Source organism: Propithecus coquereli, unplaced genomic scaffold (assembly GCF_000956105.1).
Source record: "Propithecus coquereli isolate 6110/MARCELLA unplaced genomic scaffold, Pcoq_1.0 Scaffold25, whole genome shotgun sequence".
Classification (NCBI taxonomy): domain Eukaryota; kingdom Metazoa; phylum Chordata; class Mammalia; order Primates; family Indriidae; genus Propithecus; species Propithecus coquereli.
In genome coordinates, this window is record NW_012148063.1 from 5,710,662 (window position 1) to 5,735,086 (window position 24,425).

The 24,425-nt window shown below is 39.1% G+C and overlaps 1 protein-coding gene across 3 annotated transcripts in view; it reads left to right on the forward strand.

Moving 5' to 3' along the window:
• ARID1B (AT rich interactive domain 1B (SWI1-like)) overlaps positions 1 to 24,425 on the forward strand; it is a 398,242-nt gene that overhangs the window by 293,592 nt on the left and 80,225 nt on the right. For all 3 annotated transcript variants that reach the window (XM_012646847.1, XM_012646845.1, XM_012646846.1), the window contains one exon: positions 13,780 to 13,869. In XM_012646847.1, coding sequence (XP_012502301.1) covers positions 13,780 to 13,869 — 90 coding nt within the window. The remainder of the gene's footprint in view (positions 1 to 13,779; positions 13,870 to 24,425) is intronic.

Sequence of the window (24,425 nt, forward strand, 5' to 3'; positions counted from 1 at the left end):
ACATATTGGCCGCGGGAGAGAGTTCTGGCAATGCCCAGACATTATTCCCGTTGCCGAGTGGCCGGCGTCAGCACTGGCTAGATACACGCGGGAGGGTGAAGTATTCGCCAGTGACTGGAATTTAAGCTTCAGCAACACATAAACAACATAAGCTGAAGAAGAAAAAAAGTTTCTGTTTGTGGAAAAAATGCATTTCAAAATAATACTTGCTGAATATTTCATTAAAATCTGAAATAAAAGAATTACTGAAGAGTACCTGAGGACATGGCCCAGGATGCACCTCTCCCCCTCCACGTTGCCACGGCTGTGTCAGCCCCCTCAGAACAACGCCTCTGTCAGAGGCTCTCGATGACGTGGCACAGCCCACCGATCCCCTCTGCAGTTAACATCGCGCCCTGTCTCTGGCCGTAGTTTGCTCCTAAAAGGCATGTTTCTGTGGGTGTCCTGCTGCTCCCCAGCCCTAGAGCTGGTGAGATCCGCCTCAGACCAGTGCTGCTGAGAGGGCGTTTGGCAGGGGGATGGTCGGAGTTTCACATGCAACTCTTCTCTCTCGAAAAAGCACTTATTTAAACACCCAAATGTGTGTCATGCTGTGAATTGTGATGTCACAGCAAGTTATGCAGGTGCTTATTACCTTTAAATATAAATAATAAAGTACTGGCTAAAGCCCTTAGATCCTGGAGATTTCAGTCAGAACCCTTGCGTTTTTTGTTGTTTTTTTTTTTTTTAAGTTTTTCAGCATAGTACAATGCTTTTAGCTTCCTGCCTCTTTACTTTTAAAAGTACGTAGTCTTATACTAAGGGTTTAGAAGTCTTAAGTTTTATCATGAAAATAAACTCTTATTACTTAGTGTAATTACAAATGCAATGAATTTTTAAAGCCATTAAGAAGATAGTATATCATTTTAGTACATAGATCAACACTTAACTTCATATCTATATATAAAATATGTAGAAACCATGTTGCCTGTAATACCAGTGTTTTATCTGTTAGTCTTAGTTTTATATATTCTATACTGTTTTCCTCAAATTCCAATATTTAATTCCTGAACTGTACATCTTTTCCTGCCTCTTACTTCCAGAAGCAAGATACAGATTCCCATGGCCTGACCACGTGTACCTCCTTTTGGTCTGGAAAACACAGACCTCATACCTGCAGGACATACCAGGCACTCACATGATGATTCTCTTTTAGATGCAGGGTGACTGCCAAGGGAGCGCACATTGGTGCGCGGCACTGTTCATAGCTAGCTCCCCATGTTTGCAGGCAGACTTGTCTCAAAGTGTTGCAACCCCCAATGAGAAATTTGTGACAAGAGAGGATGGAGGCGAGTGAAACTTTTATTAAAGGAAAGAAAGTACGTCGGCTTTCAAAAGGCCTGTCTCTGTCAGGCAGCAGAGAGCAGCGATCAACTGGAAAAAAGGGAGCAGGCAGGCGCCTCAGCTAATCTTTCTCCTGGGGGCCCAGGTGGACAAATTGGCAACCCCGTTCACAGCTTTTTTTCTTCTCCCCTTTGTATCATAAGAACTGCTAATCGGATCCATGCTGCTGCAACTGTGGTTAGTTATTAACAGAATAAAAGCAGATTTCTTCAAAAGAACGGGTGGGGGAAACGACTATACAAAATTGCAAGGTTGTTAGAATCTTAAATGCACAGCAGTCGATTTTTTCCCTTATTCTGAATTATACGATGAATACAAGTCTTTCATCTGTCACTATACCCGGTTCTTCAGAAGGCAGCCAAATATTAAGCTTCCCAAACAAAGAAGGAATCTTAGAAAGAGGAAAAATATTGAGGAATAAGAATGGGTAAGAGAGGGGAAAAATTAAGTTTTGTTTTTATTAATTTGTCCTGGTGAGAGACATACAAACTGCCTGCTCTGTTTGGTTTCCCTTGTCCTGGCTCTTACCTTACATCAAAGCAAGGATTAGAGCACATCGAGCCAGTAGCTGCTCTGCATTTTGTGTCTGGCGTTCGTGAGCGAAGTTCAGAACCTACCACTTTTCTTATAGGTAACAGAGTGCTATGGATCTGGACTTCCTGGTGACGGCTAGTAAGCTGTTATGTCCAAAAGTACATATACTTACCCCACCACAAGTGGATTTTCCATACCCAAAAAGTCTTTGAATTTTATGCCTGAGCTTTACAGCTATTGAAGAAGCTGTATTTTGATGAGAACGCCAGCTTTTCAGTGTGGTAGTTTACATGGCTCGGCGTCTCTTTGACCTTCACGGGGATCCTGCTGCATCCTCAAGATTCCCAGGGTTAGATGTGGCTTCTGCTTTCAACCGAGTCCCATTTGTGGGCATGCTACCTGTTTCCTATCCATGCCTTCACACCTGAAGTTACCAAAGTTGATAACTTTCCTTAATGTTTTGTCTTTTACTTAATGGCGATTTTTTCCACAAAGGAACACAGTTTTTTTCCCACCACCAGTGTTGCTGGATTAGTAAAGAACATCTAAAGTGAATGGAGCTGGCCAGCAGAGTGGTTGGCCAGGGTAAGCCGCATTTCCTGTGCCCGCCAGAGTAGTAGGGCGGCACTGAAAGTCACGCCACCGTAACATCAAGCAGTGGTCCACACTGAAACACTATATTTTAATGCTGAGAATCTACTGCATCTAAATGTTTTATGACTCTGGCTTATCTTTAATCAAAGCTTGCAGTGACCTGAATAGTAAAGTCTAGAAGTCTATGTTTTGCCTTGTATTCTCTGACTTAACTTGTCATGTGCCTTGCAAGAGGCTTTTTAGTTTCTGTGTCTCAAGTTCTCTGTAGAAAGGTGTCTACCCAAAAGGGCTCTAATGGGTATCAGTGATCGAGACTATTAAACTGACTTCCAAGTCAGAGTGTGGCAGGTGAGACCTGTATTCTACTAGAGCTGATTTCCATGAGGATGTACTAGAATAAAGCAACCCAACGTCTTCATTTTGGATGCAGCAGAATGGATGAATGGTCAGAGGGATGTGCAAGATGAAAGTTTTTTTTAATTGTGATATATCAGTATTTGGTAGCAGTAATTTCTACAGTGTATTTTCTTTTAGGTTCTCACTACTGTTAATGATACCACGAAGAATTCTTGAAGAGTTCAGGAATAATTCAGTTGCTAATTGCTGAAAACATAATGATTTTGTAGTACCATTCCAGGCAAGGAACTTGATCATGGTAGAGTTATTTACCAAATGACTGGAAGTATTCATTTCTTCTCAAAATTCAACAGCAGTCACACCCGGTAATTTAATTTGCATGAATTCACAAATCTTCCTTTTTCTGAGAGTAAGTCTGTCTTTCCCTGGTCAATTTCAAAGAATTTACAAATAGGACCCAAGTACTTGTCACTAAATACCTGCCGATCCCCACGTATCCTAAAGGTCCTTATTGAGATGATTGGCCAACAAAATTGTCCAGGTTTCAATGGCTTAACGTGTTGTTTCATATTAATTATAAAAAGCTAATCTTTTTGAATTCTAGTGGAAGAATATCATATAGGGGATTGCCCTGTACATGGTAATTTTTTTTTTTTTTTGAGACAGAGTCTCACTTTGTTGCCAGGGCTAGATTGAGTGCCGTGGCGTCAGCCTAGCTCACAGCAACCTCAAACTCCTGGGCTCTAGCAATCCTTCTGCCTCAGCCTCCCTAGTAGCTGGGACTACAGGCATGTGCCACCATTCCCGGCTAATTTTTTCTATATATATATTTTTAGTTGTCCAGATCATTTCTTTCTATTTTTTAGTAGAAACGGGGTCTCGCTCTTGCTAGTCTCAAACTCCTGACCTTGAGCGATCCACCCACCTCGGCCTCCCAGAGTGCTAGGATTACAGGCATAAGCCACCACACCCGGCCGTAATTTTTTTTTTTTTTAAACCTCATTGTGTGCATTCAAGGTAACCATCTCCAATTTATCTGAGAACTTGTAAGACAAATAAATACATATTCCAGATGTTGCTCTCTCTTTATCTCCTTTATTTTTGCACAAAGTCAGCTAATATAGGAAAATTGGAAGGATGGACTTTGGTTCTAAAATTGAAATCAGGTAGTCTCTGTCATTCAGACTCCAGATTTTTCATATTGACTAATTATATCAATATTTCATCTCAAATAATTAAATCCTTCTTAGATTGCTTGGCTTTTTAGTTGTAACGATGTGTAAAGAAGAAATATTTTTCTCAGGCCACTACAACTTTTGAAAAATGGAATCTCTGAGTATTCCTATGCCTCTTAGTATTATATAGATAATGCAGTATTATCTAAAAGGGGATGAATAGTTTGTTTGCCAGAGGTGGTTGTAGTTCAGAGTTAGTGTTTTTGTTCTTTTTGAGTTCCTATAGTTGCCGGCTGTAGTAATTTAAAAAGGAATTAACCCAGGGAATTTTTACCCCTATTAAAGGATTAACTTGGGAATCCTATTCATTTTGTGTGTATTCTTTGCCATCTCACAACCGTAAAGTCTAATTTATGTGCTTGCATCTGATCAATTGTTTTCTTTATTTGTTTTGGTCTGATCTAAAAGAGTTGGGAAAATAAAACTGCAAGTTTAGATAATTTATCTAAAAATTTACCTGCTAAATGTACTTGCAATTTAAGTCTTAGACCTGTGTTTACATTAAGGGCTAAGGATTTTTATTTTATTTTATTTTAAAGACAGGGTCTCAGGCCGGGCGTGGTGGCTCACGCCTGTAATCCTAGCTCTCTGGGAGGCCGAGGTGGGTGGATCGCTCAAGGTCAGGAGTTCGAGACCAGCCTGAGCAAGAGCGAGACCCCGTCTCTACTAAAAATAGAAAGAAATTAATTGGACAACTAAAAATCTATATAAAAAAAATCAGCCGGGCATGGTGGCGCATGCCTGTAGTCCCAGCTACTCAGGAGGCTGAGGCAGAAGGATTGCTCGAGCCCAGGAGTTGGAGGTTGCTGTGAGCTAGGCCGATGCCACGGCACTCTAGCCAGGGCAACAGAGTGAGACTCTGTCTCAAAAAAAATAAAAAAAATAAAGACAGGGTCTCACTCTGTCACACATGCTAAAGTGCAGTGGCACAGTCATCGCTCACTACAGCCTCCAACTCCTGGTCTCAAGGGATCTTTCTGCCTCAGCCTTCCAGGTAGCTGAGACTAAAGTCACATGCCTGGCTAATCTTTCTTATTATTTGTAGAGATGGATTGTAACTATGTTACCCAGGTTGGTCTTGAACTCCTGGCCTCAAGAGATCCTCACACCTCACCCTCCCAAAGTGCTGGGATTATAGGCGTGAGCCACCATGTCTGGCCTGTTTATTGGCTTTTAAGGGGAGTGGTGCTGAATGTTTCTTTACTGATGTTATCATTTAGGACAGGGGTTAGCAAACTACAGCCTGTAGACCAAATGTAGCCCACCACTTGTTTTTGTAAATAAAGTTTTATTTAGGCTATTTTGTTTATGTATTGTCTGTAGCTACTTTTGAACCACAATGGCTGAGTAGCTGCAAAATATGTATATATACACAGCCTGGGAAGCCTAAAATATTTACTGTCTGGCAGTTTACAGAAAAAATTTGCCTAATCCTCATCTAGAGTGATAAGATAAAACTATGTGATTACTGATAACTTATAAAGATCTAATTAACTATTAGCCTGAGCTTGGCATTTATTTACTGAACACATATTTATTGAATGCTTACTCTGTGCCTGTCTCAGGAGATATAAGATAGCAGGGGACAAAACAGAATTCTATGTCCTCATGGAACTTTACTTTCAGTCAGATGAAACAAACAGTGACACAGAAGTAAATTAAGAACTGTGAGGGGCATTAATACTGTGTCTGCCAGTAAAAAACAGAGCTTAGCACTTGTTAGTACTGGCTGCCCTGCCGCCTTGCTCTGTGAATTATATTAACCTGTAATATGTTCGTGTCTCAGTCCATCCATTGTATGTCATACATTACTGGATGCGTGCTAATTTTTCAAAAATATACATATTAGCCAGTTTTCTCCCAATTCTGTTACATACTAAAATCCCAGTGTTTTGTTACTAAAATATTTAGTTTGGTGATTATCTTGATCCTGTTCTTAAAACCTATTTTTAACTAGAAGAATTTCTTTCAAAACCTATCCTATTGTAAAATTCTAAAGAAAATATTAGCAAACAAAATTAAGAACTATTAAGAATTATTAGCAACAGTACATTAAGAAAATAATGTGCCATGACTAAGTGGCATTTATTCCAGGAAAGCAAAGTTGGTTCAATATTAACTCCATTAATATTACATACCGTGAAAATATAAAGGGGAAAAATCATTTCCTTTAACAAAGTTTAACACCCAATCATGATAAAAAAAAAATACTCAAGGAAACAGCAATTGTGGGATACTTTCTCAACACAGTAAAATGTGTGTACCTTGGTTTCAGTTATGTAAAACGGAACCTCTGGAGGCATTTCCACTACGATCATAAATGAGGCAAAGATGACCACTGTCTCCCCTACTACCCAGCAGTGTACTAGAGGTATCAGCCGACGCAGTCAGACAAGAGAAGCCAACTAAAAGCATAAGAATGGGTGTAGAAGAAATAAAATTGTGTTTACAGATGATACAGTAGCATGCCTGGGAAACTCCAGAGAATCAATGACAAATTCACAGTGTACAAATTCAGTGTAGCAACAGGACAAAATTAACACGAAAAAAGCAGTAGCCTTTCTATACACAAACAATAAGCAGTTAAAAGACATAATGGTAGAGAAAATCCCATTGACATTAGCAACAAGTATAATTAAATGCTTAGTAATAAATTTAACATAAAATGTATAAAACCTTTTTGTACCTGAAAGACACTAAAGAAGACTTGAACAAATGAAAGACGTCTCCTGTTCTTCCATAGGATGAGCTCAATAGTTATCAGTTCTCCTTATTTATAACTTCGGTGCAATTCCAGTAATAATATCAGTGAGCTATTTTATATAGTTAGACAGGTTGATACTAAAGTTCCTATAGAAAGATAAACACACAGGAAAACCTAGAAAACACTGAAAAATCTGGGGTAGGAGGAGAGTAGGGCCCTATCCCTACCAGACAGTGAAACATACGTAAAAGCATCATCACTAAACATACTATGGTGCTGGCACATAAATAGACACATAGACCAGTGGAATAGAAGGTCCAGAATTAGACCAAATATATATGAAAATTTAATAAATGACAAAAATGATATTTCAAATCAGTGGGCTAAGGATGCAGTTTTTAATGGCATTGGAACTATTTGGGAGCCAACTGCTAACAGATAAAATCAGACCTATCCCTCACATCAGTGCGAAGAAAACTAGGGTGAATTTCTCTTTAACCTTGGTATAGAGAACAGATTCAAAATCCAGATGCAATAACAATAAAGATTGATAAATTTGACCACATTTTTTAAAAAAATTCCATTACAGACAGGGCATACTGGCTCACGCCTATATTCCCAGCACTCTGGGAGGCCAAGGCAGGAGAATCGCTTGAGGCCAGGAGTTCGAGACCAGCCTGGAATGAACATAGATCTCATCCCTACAAAAAATACAAAAAATTAGCCAGGCATGGTGGTGTGCACCCTAGTCCCAGCTACTCAGGAGGCTGAGGCAGGAGGATCCCTTGAGCCTAGGAGTTCAAGGCTGCAGTGAGCTATGATTACACCACTACACTCCTGGGTGACAGAACGAGACCCTGACTGTAAAAAAAATAAAAAATAAATAAAAATTTCATTACAAAAGACACCATAAAATTGAAACACAGCTAACAAACTAGCAGAAAGTACTTATAGTTTATGCCACAGACAAGTGCTAATATCCCTACTATACAAAGAACTCTTTTAAAAAAGCAGGGAAAAGGACTAAAATCCCAAGTTAAAAAATGGGAAAACAAACAATTCACAAGAAAATATATAAAAATGGCCCACAAACATGCAGAAATGGTCATAGTCAGAATTAGAGAAGTGCAGATTCAAAAATCACAGATACAATTTTTCATATATAAGACTGGCAAAAAAAAATTTTAAACAGCAACATTTTCTGTTAGTGAGCTTGTGAAGAGAGACAGATCCTTCAAACGTGGGCTGTGGCAGTGTCAACTGGTACCCAGTTTCTGGAGGGGAATTTGGAAATGCATAACCTTTTGACCAACAATCCCACTTCAAAGAATTGGCCCTGAAGACAGACCCCAAACAGTACAAAAATACATGCCAAAAAGATTGGAAACAACCCAAATGCCCATGCATATGAAAGTGCTGAATAAATTGTAGAGAGCTCACACAAAGAAGTACTATATAGCTATTTTTAATAAAGAGGAAGAAGTTGTAAACTCACAGGAAGTACTTTCTAGGACATGCTGTTAAGTGAAAAAAGCAAAGCCCAAAAGATACCCAAGGTGTGCTACCCTTCATGTAAGAAAATACACAAATGTCTTCTTATGTGTGCAAAATAAAGAAAGAAAAATAGTAAGCTAAACAGATTGGTTATTTATAAAAGGCATTTGGTAAAGGGGTAGAAGGGAGATATGGGCATAGGGTATCAGGGATGAGGAGGGAGTGAGACTTCTATACTTATCTTTTTGTATAACTGACTCTTAGAACAATAAAAGTATTTCATATATCCCCAAAATTCAAAACAATTAAAACCAATAAGAATGTAGCAGGAACCCAAAATGGAATATAAATGCTAATAAATAGCTCTGTGTTTTTCACAGAGGTATAGGTTAATAATTCTAAAATTACTTTGTATATGATAGAATCAAACATATAAGTAAATTGATTTAGGCAATGAAAATTGGATTTCTCACTCTTAGAGAAGAAGTTGTAAATGAGAAGGCTAAAATGTACCTTCTAATTTTGAATCGGAATTAAAGATATTTGTATAAACTCAGTGTTATACACATGCAAATGAGTATCAAAATACATACATGTGTACATGCCTGGGTTAGTGCAACTACATGTGTTTATGTTTGCTAGGAGGTCCTTGGAGCAATAACATCCCAGTAGCTGTGACCCAACCTGGTGCCCAGATCTTAGTCTCTGAGCACCATTCTCTAATACAAGAAGCCAAGGATCCTAGAAGTAGTTGATTCCAGGACTGGGGCAGGCAAAACATAAGATGAGCCTGGAGCATCTTCTGGTTTTAAAACATAAGGAAATCCTCAATGATAAGATGGAGGCTTGTCAGTAGAACACGAGAACCAACCGGAAGGAGCTCCTGATGACCAAAACTGGAACAATTCGAGCAACAAAACCATTACAGTGTTGGATTTTAACCCATAGAATAAAATAAATGTCCATGGTTGTATTAGTTTTCTGTTGCTGTGTAACAAATTGCTACAAACTTAGCAGCTTAAAACAATGCATGTTTATTACTAATATTTCAGTCCCGTGGCCTGGAGTTCCGGCACAGCTTAGCTGCATCCTTTGCTCAGGATCTCACAAGGCTGCTATCCGAGTTGAAGGCGGCCTGCATTCTCATCTGGAGGCTCGACTAGGGAAGAATCTGCTTCCAGTTTCATTCAGATTATGGCAGATTTATTTCCTTGTGGTTGTAGGATTGAGCCCCTTGGGTTCTAGAAGTTTCTTGTTCTCACATCATGAAAGCTCACTTCCTTACAGGCCTGGGCCATCTTTTAAAGTCAGGCCCATAGAGGATCATCTCCCTTTTGATTATTTCAAAGTCAGCTGACTAGGGAATTTAATTATATCTGCAGAAATTCCTTCACCTTTGCTGTATAATAGAACATAATTACAGGAGTGGTAGTCCATCACTTTTGTCATGTTCTTTGGTTAGAGGCCAAATCACAGGTTCTGCCCTCAGAATCAAAAGGAAGGGATCACACACGGGTGTTACTCACCAGAGGTCAGCTGAGGTTGTGTCTGCCACAGTGGGTCCATATGGATAGAAAAAAATAGTCTAATGAACAAACAAATAAGGAAGAAAAGATAACTCTTCCTCGTAATAGAATTCCAATTAAGAAATATGGAAGGAGAGAGGGAAATAGAATCACTATTAGCCAACACCACCGTGATCAATGTTGTAGACAAGATTTTCTAACGGATGCTGAGATTAGTGGGTGAAAGTAACACAGGATTTGCATGGTCTCAGATATTTCTCCTAAGATATTCATCAACTACAAAGAGGAAAATAGTAACTTTAAAGTGGAGGAACTTGGTGGGCACCAGCTTGACCAAGTAATGAGGATAAACCTCACCAGAAACGAGACACGAGCATCTGAATCCATGACAATGTTGGGAGGAAGGCATGGCGCTTCCATGATCACTTCCCAAAATGCGTGATCTCATTTCAGTGATGAAAAAATAACAGACCAAACCAAATTTGGAAACATTCTGCAAAACAACTGATGAGTGTTCAAAAGTGTCAAGGTCATATAATATAAGGAAAGACTGAGGGACTCGTAGAGGAAACTAATGAGAAATAACAAAATGCAATATGGGATGATCTCAGAAAAAAGACAGGAAGTGGAAAAATTAGTGGAATTCAAACAAGATCTTTAGTTAAGTTTCTCTTCTAGGGAAGTTATTATGGTTATATAAGATGTTAACATTATGGGAGGTGGGCTAGGGATATAAGGAAACTCTTGTACCTTTTTTCTAATTCTAAAATTAAAAATAAAAGTTTTTTAAAAAAATTGTATAGATTTAAGCTGAGAATTTTTCAGCAAAAGTAGACATTCAGGTAACTTATGTTTCATTTTAGTTTACTGCACCAAAATTTTACACGTGTACATGGTCATTGGAGAATGCATAAGTGTAAAATGGTGGAATTTGCAGTACATTTTTTTCCAGTTGTATTTTTTCCATTGTGCTTACATCATTATAGACACAGACAAGGGAAGAACATGGGCCCTTCTTTAAAAACTTTTACTGTTAAAGTGCTCTAATAAAGTTGGTTTGTTCACTGTGCATGGCAGTATTCTTTTTAAAAATTATTACCAAATTTTATTTGAAAGGTTTTACTTGTGACTAACATATGTCATGTAGTCCATGGTTTTGAAGATATTTACGTAACTCGGTTGCTTCAAAGGGCTCTGAATTTCCTTCTTTACACGGACGGTGGACACTAACAAGTCTTCCGTGCTGCATTTCTCAGATGCGTGCACTGAGTCATCATCTGCTATGACTATGCTTACGCCTGTGCTTATGGAGGATGAAGTTATTTCTTAGTAACCGTAGTTACCATAGTTACTAAATCATAGTAACTATGACTTAGTAGTTACGAAACTATGGATAGAAGATGACAGAAAATGAGGAATTTAAAATGGTTTGGCCAAATCTGTCTTTATCATGGAAGAGCTCTTGTTTGTTTCTTTAACAGGATAAATTTAATCCATGGGTTTTCTCATTGCTTTAAATGGACATCTGTCTTAGAATTGCACCAGACAGCCAGTCGTGCTGCTGGGCTGTGGCAGTATTTTATGAATCGTGGGATGGGTTTCTTACAGCCTTTTTTATTTTTATTTGAAATATTGTATATAAGAGCAGTGCCTCGGGCATGCACAGTCTAAGCCGTGGTGCCCTGTGTTAACATAAAATTACTGTTTGTTTTTACTGTCATGAGTCTACGAATCCAGTCTGTCATACAGAAGTGATCATTATAATGTAAGCACTTACTGTCTTACTGCGGCTGATTCCCCAGTGACATTTTTAAAAGTCTGTATTTGGCTGCAGAGTGCTTTAAATTTCTAAATGGACTGTAGATTGGAGGCCTGAGGGTATTTCATAGGAAGCACACAACCCTGCAGTGAACACACAGCAACTTTTGTAGATCTGTAGCCAAGTTGGTGATCAGCATTTACCCTCGAAATTATTTTGGTCCAGAATATTAAGTGTTTTTTACTTTACATTTAAGTATTTGGTATTAATATTAATTTACTGCAAATGTCTAAAAACTAAATGAATAGTTAAACAAAGTCTGTGCTGTTTGTCCAGGTCTTTTATCCCACTCTCATGTAAAAGCAGCTCCTAGTGGTTTCACAGCACTTGTTTCTTAGTGTCCATAAAGCCGTGTGTTTGCTTTTTACTTTATCTGAAATGAGAGTGGCAGATTGAACACTCAGGAACACTTGGAAATACATAGGTAAGTTTTACATTCTTCTATAAAAGAAGCCTAAACTCCTGAAAACAATTTGAGATTTATTTTTTAGTACTATTTTAAGAACTATTTATACCTATTGTGTAAACTGATAATCATACTCCTGCCTCTCTGGCTGTCGCAGATTCACCCGTTGTTAGAGTTATTAGGGAGTGACAGTCCTGGGAGACTCCCAGACTGTGCCTCCCTGGTCTGCCTGGCTGTGTGGCACACAGACCCCATCATAGAGAAACACAAGAGAGTTGTCTTGCATCGTAAACACCAGGCTTTGTGTTGCATGTGTCACGACCTTCATGCGGATAAAGTAGTGGTGATCTTCAGGACGTAATGTCTTTCTCAATTGTGATTTTTTAAAATTTTTTTTTTACTTGAGACAGGGTCTTGCTCTGTTGCTCAGACTGGAGTGCTGTAGCGTCATCATAGCTCACTGCAACCTCAAACTCCTGGACTCAAACACTCCTCCCGCCTCAGCCTCCCAAAGTACTAGGATTACAGGCGCACCCCACTAGGCCAACTCAGTTGTGATTCTTTTTAGCAATATACATAACTATGGAAGAGTAGGCCCTGTGGGGCAAAGCAGTTAGCTTGATCTAACATGATCACGTGACTACCATGTGATGGTAGGGGCCAGCAGGGCCCAGCAGTTTTCTTCGTGTGTGTGTGTGTGTGTGTGTGTGTGTGTGTGTGTGTGTGTGTGTGTGTGTGTTTGTCTTTCCAGTTTACTGAAGGAAAGGGGGAAGATAGAAGATAAAACAGTGTGGTCCTGATGTCATGAGAGCTAGTGCCTTGAGGATTGTGCTATATTCAACTGCCTTTTTAATTCCATTATATTTTTGCTCTTAGAAATGCATCTAACCCTCTGAGCCAGAAAGTGAATTGAGATTGTCAACTACCTCCAATAATTTTTAAATTTCAAAATCCTGTCTCCTGCTTTCACATGACTCATTATCTTTTATCAATAAAGTTGTGTCTTTTCATTTAAATTATATCTCAGATTATGATGTATTAAATATTTGTTATACTAAGGAAGGGATTGAAGGAGTAAAAGGCATGATTCCTGTCTCAAGGAGCCAACATACCTCAAAGACAAACTGAACAAACATTAAATAAGTGGAAATTAAATAGATGAATATTGCTATACTTGCAATAAAGATCAAAAGAGATACAGAATAATATTCCGTTTAGTGATCATATACACTACAGTTTATAGTAATATATTTTATGTTTCTTAATGGAGGTCTTCTAAGTTTATGCAGAATTTCTGATTGACTAATTGGGAAGCTTTTTTTAAGAAATCTATTGCTATTAAGTAATTGTCGGCCACTCTGTATGCCTGCCCACCTGGAAACTAGTTTAGATTCAGGAGGATGAGTTTGGCTTAACAATCTCAGACTTTGTTAACTGGGTGGAAGAAGAAGCTGAGTCAAGAGATTTCAGCTACATGTTGATTCATCTTTGAGTCTGGGAACTGAACCTTTCAGCAGGTCTTTTGCTAAATGTGTTTATTCATGTTTTCTCTTTGTTTTACAGAAAAAAAGATGAAATATTACACTCTTTGAGCTATGGCTTTTCCTATATGAGACCATACCTTTTGTGAACATGAAAATTAAATGTAGCTGTGTCTTGGTTTTGCATGATTGCAGTATTAATGCAAAGGATTCCCCCCTCCCCACTCTCCCTTCTGTGTTTTACAGGCAGTCAGATGCCACCTCAGCCACCTGGGAGCCAGTCAGAGTCCAGCTCCCATCCTGCCTTGAGCCAGTCACCAATGCCACAGGAGAGAGGTCAGTCTCCAATTCCTGTCTCAACTGCAGTGCTTTGAGTATATAAGCGTCTGTGAGTTTGCTTACCTATGCATCTCCTTTCAAATAATTGTTTTTAAAAGGACATTGTGTTTCCTTATCAGATGAAAGAAATAAACAAGAACCCTAGCAACAAACATGGAGAGGAGGGAGAATGCTTTCTTGCAGATTGGGTGAAGTCTTACCAAAGTGCAATTCAAGGCCCAAAGAATGTAAATGTCCACATAGCACCATGAAGCATAGTTTATATATGGCTATAGTCTGATATCTGATCTGTGTAAGACTATGAAAGATTCAATTTGAATATTAGTGCTAGTGAAATAAAATGTCAAGAGCTTGTGTTTGGGGGGTCAGTGTGTGTATATGTGTGTATGTGTTTAGCTGTTTTGACCAACTGCTTGTTCCATGATATTTAGTGGTAAGATTTTAGACCCAGAGCAAGATCTTGTATCATAAAATTGTAAAATCTTAGAACCAAAGCAGACCTGAATGATCGTGTAGTCCAGTCACCTCCAGAAACCAAGAACCACAGAAGTTATGTGCGACATCCTCATTCTCAGGAGCTCACTAATGCCAGAGCCAGAAAGTAGAACATGGACTTTTCCTGAAGCCTCCAAACATACGTTGTCCCACAGCTGCCAGCTCTGCCCTTCAGTCCATTCTGCATGCTGTCCCTGCAGTACGCTTGCTGTTGCCCCGGCAGAGACCTTAGGCCTTCAGTTGTTCTCTGTCCTCTTTCTCCCCTCGAATAGTAAAGCTGCTTTTGGTGGTTGTGGTGGCGGTGATTTTAACCCAGATAGGTGTATTGCAAGGTGACGAGCCTGCCTCTTGCCCAGCCAGTGCTGTGGCAGTCCCTTCCCCTTGCTGGGGGTCAGGGTTCACCTACTGCACCCCACACCACCTCTGCTTCTCTCCCCTCCTCTCTCACGGGCCCAGCCTGGAAGCTGGTATTTACAGGGTTCCTGATCCCTAATGTTTATAACTATTTCTGTATAAGTTGTAGAGATGATGATTTGCTTCCAGTTAGAATTATGAGGTTTAAGTTATTTTACATGTTAAAAACTCAGCAGCACATTATTCAGAAAGCAATGCCAGTGAAACAGTGGATGAGTCCTATTGATACAGCTTGTAGATAGAAAGTGATTTTTTCTTTCCTAATGCCTTTATGTATTTAACTTATTAATTATAGTTTGAGGTATAGTTAATACTTTAATTCCCTTATCGAGATAATATACTACGTTTTAATGATGGTTTTCAAACTTCAGGCTATATGAGAACCACCTGGAGGGTTGCTGGGCCTTGCCCCCAGATTTCTGATTTAGAAGATTTGGGGTGGGATACTTAGGAGTTCCTAAGTATCGCTGGTGCTAATGGCCTAGGACCACATTTTGAGAACCAGTGCCTTATACGGTAGGATAATATGTTTTAATAATTGTGCGACTGCGTGCATTTGTGTCTCTAAACTCTCCACTGTGACCTGCTGTAAATTGCCCTTTCATCTCCTATTGCCTGTTCTGTGTTAACTCCTCGTTGGCTTTGGTCATTTTGAAGACCTTATAGAAGCCCATAAAGAGGGTACTGGCACCAAACAGGCAGGAATTCTCACTGAAGTCCTTTTTGTTGGCCGTGGTGGCACCTGTGTCGTATTGCTGGGTCAAAGGGGAAAAGGAAATTGTCTTGCACTGGGTGCCTGCTCGGGTCAGGCCCAGAACTAAGATGAAGCTGTTGTTATTCCATTTAATCCTCTCTGTAACCCTGAAACATCGCTCCCACTGGTACAATTCTTATTTTGCAAGTGTTAAAAGGTAAGAGGTCCCTTATTTGGAAGTCCTACAGTTTTCATCTTTATTACTAATAAGAAAAAAAAGAGAAACCTCCTCAGATCTTCTAACAATGTCTCCCCTACCCCTTCCAGTTTATAAACGTTTAAGAAATTTGGAAATGTAGAAAACCAAATGTGAAGGGCAGGGAGACAGTGAGGACACTTAGCTAAATTAAATTTTTAACTTAAACTAATACACTTTCAGGACAAAAATCTAGGTTTTTCCATGGGTGTCACTGTATGGAAACTACCATGTCAATATGTTTGTTATTTTTTCCTCTGGTTGCCTTTGTCATGTGTGGTGTAGTTCTGGTAACTGATTCTGGATATATAACAATCTGGGTGGTTATAATGACCATTTCCTTCAAATAGTAAGTATAAATATTATAAGTTGCTAAATCTGAATTGGTTTTTATGAATGTGTTCTCTAAAGCTTCTCTGAAAGACTGTGCTAGAGACATTGTTGTGTGCATTCCCTTTTGTGCTTTTTGTTGGTTCGGCAACCCCCTGGAGAGGAAAACTTCTTATTTTAAAATGACTTGTATGTTAGGTGATGCTTTTCCATACGTGAATTAAATTTCCTCTAAAACTAGGTAGCAAGGATGGAAAGAAAATGGCTTTATTGTTTGTTAAAATTTAGGAAGAAATATTAGCTTCTGATAACATTTGACCAAATGATCGAACAACGTTTGATCAGGTGTTTAAATAGCAAATGACAGCCACTCTAATGCTTCAGCACAATAATAAAAACGTTTGTTTGTTTTACCATCATGTGGTGTGTATCAACAGTGTGACCAGTGTAAAGTAGATGTAAGAAAACTCTTGTTAGAAAATTACCCAAAGTTGATTCTCACATGTTGAAAAGTAATTTAACTTCATTTATACTCTTACAATTGATATATGTCCGTCTTATTTAGTAAATTGCTGAAAGAAAAAGGAAAAAAAAATATATCAATGAGTTAGTATCTTTTTTTAAATAATGTATTTCTCAGAAACCACAGACTTTGATAGACAAAGTAAGCACATTACTTCTCTACTGCTGAGTGCTGGAATAACCAAGTTGAACAGTTCTTTTTACAGTTATTTTGTTTGAATAAAAAAGATTAAGATAAAACAGTAAGGTTCCATAGCACACACATTTTCTTTAATGTATCCACAGAGGATAACATTTTCTTTAAAGGCAAAGACTCTAAAAACACACTTGCGCAGAGACAGGATGGGGCAGCCTGCTTCTGTTGGCTGTTTTCTGAGTCCTCCCTCGAAGTCTTCGTGGGCACAGTGGTGCTGACGACACTGCCCTGGAGCCCAGGTCCCTCCAGGGTCAGAGGCTGAACTCTTGCTCTGCCATCGTTCTTCCTCCTCGGTCTGCGTGTCCCCTTCAGGAGGAGCCTACGTGATAAACCATATGCTGTGTTTAAGAGCATTTTACACACCTCTGGCTGCCCCAGGGCCTGAACCACCCTCAGGGTATCTGGAGTCAGATACCTTGAGCAGATCTCCTTGTCCCTGCAGTCCCCAGGTTCAGTGCCCTTTTCATCTGTAGTATTGAGTTTTGTCAAAGGACGTCAGTCACAAACCCATTTCCTCACATTGTACATAGATGAAAATAACTCAGTTTCTACAGTTTTACGTTTTCTATTTATAAAAAGTATTTGTGCAAGTAAATGTGGATATGGCATCGTAGGTTACAAAAAGAAAGGAAAACGCTTTAGATATTTATTGGACTTTTATTCTCTTGCGTTGGATTGCCTCCTCTACATTTTCATCTGTTTTCCAATATAAAACTTGATTTAGTACTGTGCTGCTAAACGTCTTTCTAACCGAATAAAGAAAATTAGTTCAGATTCTGTGGTCTTAACTTCTTCATTACAGATATAAATTTAAAAGAAAAAAGGTCAAAACTTCAGTCTAGTATTTTGTAGTAACATATTTGCCATTGGTTTTTATATTAAACCAAATCTCTATATACCTCATCTACAAACATACAAAATTGCTGTTAAATTACCTCACCAAAAAAATCAGGTAGTGTAAATTAGGCTACCTAAGGCATTGGGGGAACAGTTAAGATGACCCTATAATACTGAAATAAATTGTATAAGGAAATTGTAGCTAACAAGTGTAGGGTAGTTTTACATATCTTAAAATTCAAAAAGAACAATAGGAAATGTCTTATTAATACATTGCTTTTTTTTTCAAGAGGGCTTGGAGGGAATATGGAATAGTCGTCTCAGTAGATAAATAAGTGTAATAATTATTAACATTAAAGTGATCGCGTTTTTAACCCCTACAATCCGTTATGCTTAATGAAACTAGCAAATGCCCTTCAGTTTATTGGATTAGCAATTAGTTGAAAACGTTGAAGGAAGGCTTATTTATTTGGACAGGTGTAGAGAGGTCAGAATTAATTTTTCGAAAACCTTTTAATTGAATTCCCTTTTAATTTTCACAGCGGTGTCTAGTTAAATATTCATGTTAATGCTGGTGGTTTTCTGAAGGTCTGAACTAGATCTGGATTCTCAAAATCAACATAGGTTATTTAACCCTTTTCATCTAGCAAGCCAACAGGGACTTCCTGAGTGTAATCTCATAGTATTTGAATAATTAGAAGGTAGTAATGAGGATTTAATTAGTCCTTGAGATATGCTGAAACAGAACCCCTAAGAACTTTCCCTCTCGGACACGGATCGCGAACAGAATTGATAGTGCTGCAGGACTGTCGTGTGCTAGCAAATGTATTCTGTTGCTGGAGGCGGTTCTTTGGCACCATTCTGTGACCGTGAGATCTGTACAGAAGGCATCCTGGGTGAAATAGCAACCCCCCAACCTTCGTTTTTATCCACCTTCCGACCTACACGAGGACCTTTCCTTCCTCTCCACTGTCTAAAAAGAGGATTTGCAGTCACAGTGTGCAGGCTACTGTACCTGATTGAGAACTGGCTTTTCTATATCAGTGGTACCAAATGATGAGCTAGAGAGGTCATGAATTTCCTCTGTAGTTGCAGGACAAGGAGAAAATAGATAACAACATTTTGCATTTTTATAAGTCCTACGGTATTTTGTCCAACCAAACACAGGATTCTTGGCAGCTGTTTGTCAACAGAATCACAAAAATCTCATCTTTGGAATCTGATCTTCACAGAGTGATATTTATCAGTAAGTGCATTTTTATAAATATAAATAGAGCTATTACCCAGCAAAAGTATGTAACAGATGGGGTGTGATTAGGCATTTAGATGTTCTTTTTGTGTGCTACCACAAAAAGGTGAATCAGAATTTCTATACTTCAAAAGTCTGAGGTTTCAAACGTACGTATTTAGACTGACTGAATAGTCTTCATTATTGAATATTTCCTTATCGAATATGCCTTCATTATTCTAGTTTTTTTCCATTATTAACCCCCAAATGTTAACTGCCTTCGTATAATTTTATTCCCACTGATTAATGGTGTGTTTTAACTTCTTTTCAAAGTCTAGATAGAATTCCTCATCAACTTTCTAGTCACGTGCTATTGCTTAGGGCAAGTCTTTTTGCTTGGGGCAAATCTTTCTCTTACTTTTTAATGCCATGGGGGGAAATGAGACCTCCTAGAATAAATTCAGTGTCTTCCCAGAAGTCAGACTGAGCTTCCTGTGGGCCAACACTGGTCCTCACTGTCCATCCTCTGCGTCACATCCCTGAGTCTACACGGAGTCTGGCTTGTCACAGATGCTCAGCACTGAGCTGGACAACTGAAAATCATCAGCTTTCACACCGTTCGAGGATTTCAAGTCTTTTCAAAGCACAGAACAACCAAAGAATAAAATATTTCTTGTTCTTAAATTAAGAAAGTTTACAGTATTACCAATACTGTAGGTCATTTGCTGTAGCATAGCATATTTCTCTCAATTGACTGTAGTGTATTTCTCTCTTAATTGAGTATTTTGATCTTGCAGCAGGTTAAAGCTACTGCTTCTGCCCCCATTCTTCCCAGACATACTTCCATGACTGCACGACTGTGCGGTGGCGACATCAGTCTGAGCTGGAGCCCTTGCAGCCAGAGCCTGGCACCACATGGATTGTCCAGGAGCCCCTCCTCCACCCCAGCCATGCTCTTTATGACCAGGGACATTCAAATAGAAATAAGGAAAAATTTTCAAATTTTTAATGCTACCAGCTGGTTTCATAGTGATATTTATACCAAAAGTTAGTTTTGAAATTTAAAAATTACTTTTGAATACCTTAATTGACCTAACTCCTGAACTGTCAAGAACAGATTAATAAGTTGATACTAAAATAAAGGAGACCCCCAAGGTAATTGCTAAGGAGTTGGAAGTGGGGCTTAACATTTTTTGTGTGTCTTTGCAAACTACAGAAACCATTTTGTTTCTCTTTCTATTAGATTCTCAGTTTTAAGTGTGAGTGTAACAGAAAATCTGCAGATGCTGAGATGTTTCATACAATAGACTGGTTGTCAGAAAAGGTTCTCCTAATCTACCCTTCCTAGTTCCAAAGAGAAAGTCTGTCATTCCTAGCAGACGCTGTGCAAGTACAGTAGAGCAGTGTGGCACGGCCTTGAGGACGGTCCACCCCACCCCCAGATGCGATTAATTTAGCCTCTGCTCCTAATTTAGGATCCCTTTTTTATGATCTGTGAAAGATGAAAATAAACTCAAATGGGAAGTTTTATACAAAATAGAATTTCTGGACTTCACTCTAGAAAGCTGTTTCTAATTTCTTCAGCCTCAGAACCCTGCCTCTGGGGAAGCTAGTCAGTAGTGAGGGAAATAATAGTATAGGACTTAGGTTTAACATCAAGTTTCTTTTAAGTCTACCGTCCAGAAATATGCTGATCAAGAAGCTGGAAAAACAGTTATCACACACAGTAAGAGTCCATTTATATTCATTAAGAAATCATCAGTCTAACTTTTAGAATATTTTAAAAGAAGCATAGTTTTGTTACTCTTGTTAGATACAGTATTTTTTTTGAATTGCCAATTAAAGCATGCTTTTAATAATTAACATTCATTTATAATTGGCTCATTATTCTTCAGTGAAAGTATTTGAGAACATCTGGATCTTAGGTAAATTTAACATTGTGTATTGCACACACTGATTTATAACAACATGTTTTTCTCCTGTTCTTTTTGAGTTCCCTACCTTGATGAAAGAGCAGTGTCTGTCCTTTTTCCCAAGCCAGAAGGCTATAAGCCATCCTTGGTGCCTTTTTCTCCGGCATCTGCCCCAAACTAATTAGTCACCGTGTTCTTCCAACTCTTCCCCCGAGGTAGTTTCCATATGTCCCCCTTTCTTGGTACCCACTGTCACTACCTGAGTCCAGGCCACCTAGGTAACTTCAGCAACATCCCAACTGTTCTTGTCCCCAGCCTTGAGCCCTTCCAGTCCATTTTCCATGCCACACCCGGAGTGATCTTCCCAGGCTGGTTAGGTTGTATCATTCCCCTCCCAGGTGCCTTCAGTAGCTTGTCCTTGCCTTCCGGTGAAGGCTGCACGGACCTGCCTGGTTATGAGGCCCCTCCTTACCCAGCCTCCGCCCCCGTCCCAGCCCCCTCTGGTCTCCCTTGCATCACTCCTCTATCTCACAATCTTCTGCCACAGTCAATATCCTTTGGGATCTTCACATAAACTTCAAACTTTTCTTTCCACCTGGAACACTTTTGCCACCCACATACGTCAGCTGCACCCCACTGGGGTCTTCTTGCCTGTCTTTTACCAATCCTTCAGGTTCTCAGCCTGGCGCCTGGTGGAGTCAGTGTTTGCTGGATGAACAAATGAATGAAGCATAACCTGTCACAGTGCTGCCCCCTATAGGTTAAGTGGCATCTGAATGCAGCCCAGCAGTGTACAGTATTCAACGCCCAGTAACAGCTGGGATTGCAGTTAACAGTTGAACTGTCTCTTGGACATAGCTCTGTGAGTGTAAGGGCCATGGCCTTGTCTGTTTTGAAACTCCAGCGCCCCATATTTTAGCTACTGTTTCTCATCTTCAGGGACTTTGAAATCAGAAGATCTGGGTTTAGGTGCAAGCTTTACCGCAACTAGTTTTATGACCTTGGACAATTCATTAAGTCTCTGCATTGTCATATGTAAAATGAGGATTAGTGTCCCATAGATTCATTGCACAATCAAATGAGATTTTGTATCTGAAGTTAAAAATTGCAAAGTGCTATGAAAATAGTAATCATAAGCATCAGGTACAGAGACATCAGGTGGTACCTGGGTTAAAAGCCTTGAAAAGTAGTTTCTTTGCTTCTTCCAGCACATAGTGACATACATACATTGTCTTGGCCCTCAGCACTGAAGCTTATTTTTGTAGCTTAAACTTAAAAGGTTTGTATAAGGAAAGACTAGCTGTTCTGTCCCCATCTACCATCTGGGTATCAGCTGATCCCTCCCCAGTTTCACTTACCCAGTGATAGATGATGTCAGTAGCTGCGAGGGTTTTGTGGGGATGGGTAGGGACAGCTTAGATGGTATTGTGTGCGCCTCCATGTTTAGGGCGCTGTAGTAGCAGGGAAAGAAGAGGGAGCGATTCTGCCAGTTAACCTAATAGCACAGCTGGTGGAACACGGGGGGCCTGGGCCAAAGCCTTGAATGGGTCATTAGTTTCTGTCTTCCTCAAAGCAATTCATGTTGTGAAGAGAAGCAGGCAGGCAAATAAACACTGAAGATATTAAAATGTAACAAGAATATTTTTAAAAATCTATTTTTCTCTCCAAATGGGAATCTGACACCTATTTGTGAAGAGGAATGGCTCTCTCTTTCTAGTTGGAGACACCACTAAGGTGTGCGGCATGTGACTGAGATTTCACACATGTGGTGAGGCAGCTTTTATTGAACCGGCTTGAAGAAACAAGGCAGTTATTCTGTGAATTTTTAACAGATGCCAACATGAAAATAAATTGTCCATGTGCCAAAGGAAGAATGTGCTCTGCTTTTTGGTGGCTTAGAGAACCTTGGATATCTTACTGGTATCCTCCAGTGCTGTAGCTCTCTGCTAGCTGAAGAGGCACCTTTGATGAAGAAATCAAATTTTTGTGTAGTTGGGTCTGTGCTTTCCTGCATCGTTAGCCTGGGCACTCGCTTTCTCCGTTGGCTGTTTTCTCTTTCACGGGTAGGATGAACGATGATTTAGGCTTTGTGCTTAACTCCGCTTTTCCAACAGGATTTGAAGTCTCTAATACTTACATTGCATAATTTGTTGTGTCCCATGAATAGGAAAAGAATATACAGTTGGAAGCTAAGGTCCATGTTAAAATTCCTTCCAGTTTCTGAATTTTCTGAAATTTCCTCATTACACTTCCCTTTTTTACTTTTTTTCTAAATCAGTTCTGTAATATCCTTCAACTTAGAGATATATTTTCATTGGATATTACTTTAATTTAACCCATCACTGACAATTTTGGAGTTTTGACAACTGTGATTGCCTGTTTGTGTTCTTGGAGCTTCCTCTCTGTTTCCTATATATCATCTACCCCCTACTCTGCTTTAAGGACTAAGTTTATTTTTTAAATTAAATATAATTTCATTCTATTTTTGAAAATTTTATTGCCTCTAAATGTAAGCTGTATCTCTGTATTGTCCAGGGAAGAATTGTTCTGCATTCCTACTGCATAAAAATATGCCACATTGTTTCATCTCTTACAGGGAAAATGTGATTTGTTTATAACGACTTCATAAATCAGCTGCTTTAAAATTTTTTTAGTCTGCGAAGGTTTGGACAGCATTGGATCTTTCTTTTAGTAAGGATTTTCTTTTTTACAAATAAGATATTCATATATTGCATTTTTTTAAACAAGGAAAAATATCCACTAAGCAAACCACAAATAGGACAATGCTAAAGAAAACAGTGGAAAGATCTTAAAACTCATTTATCAAATAATAATATAGATAAACCTTTTAGAAATGCTGATTCTCTGTTAGGCCAGTTTTCTAAGCTAGCAATGAAGGGAGTTTTTTTAAATTGGTAAAAGTATCTCTTGGTTTAGTCTTTAATATTGGTCTCTATTAATAGTGATTGAAGTAGCATTTTTCCTAGACTTAACACTTAACAGTACTTACTCTGCCATGCAACAAGAATGGATTGTGTAGGAATTTTCCACGGATACTAATATTATCCATATGAGAGTGACCCTAAATAAAACAATCCTTTAAAAGTGCAGGCTGAATGATTCCAGAGAGGGTCCTGGCAACCCACCATGAATCCCGTCTGTAGCTATTGGGTATAGAGAATATGGGATTCAAACAATGATCGCATTGTAATCAAATATCTAAATTAACACAGTGTACCTTTAGAATGAACGTTAGGACAAATTGTTAGCCTCCTACCAGGCAATTGAAATGAGCCTGCCCACAGTTGGGCTTTTATCACCTGAGTTCCAGACCTCAGAGGCCCCTGGCAGAGCAGCAGTACACCCTTATCTTCGGCCAAGTTCCTGTGTGTTCTTCCTTCTAACTAGAAAGAGAATAGTCGTCTTCTTTTGGACTCTGGCCTTCCTTTAAACCCTACCCACCAAAAACAAAAACAAAAAACCTAATGGATTGATTCATCCAAGACATAGATGTTTATCAAGCTAGTCATTGTCACAGGTGCTTGAGATCCAGTGGTAAACAGAAGTCAAGATCCTTGCTCTTGACATTGAGAGTCTGTTCAGGCACTTGACAGGAGTCTTGAGTCTCTCTCTCTCTCTCTCTCAACACACACACACACACACACACA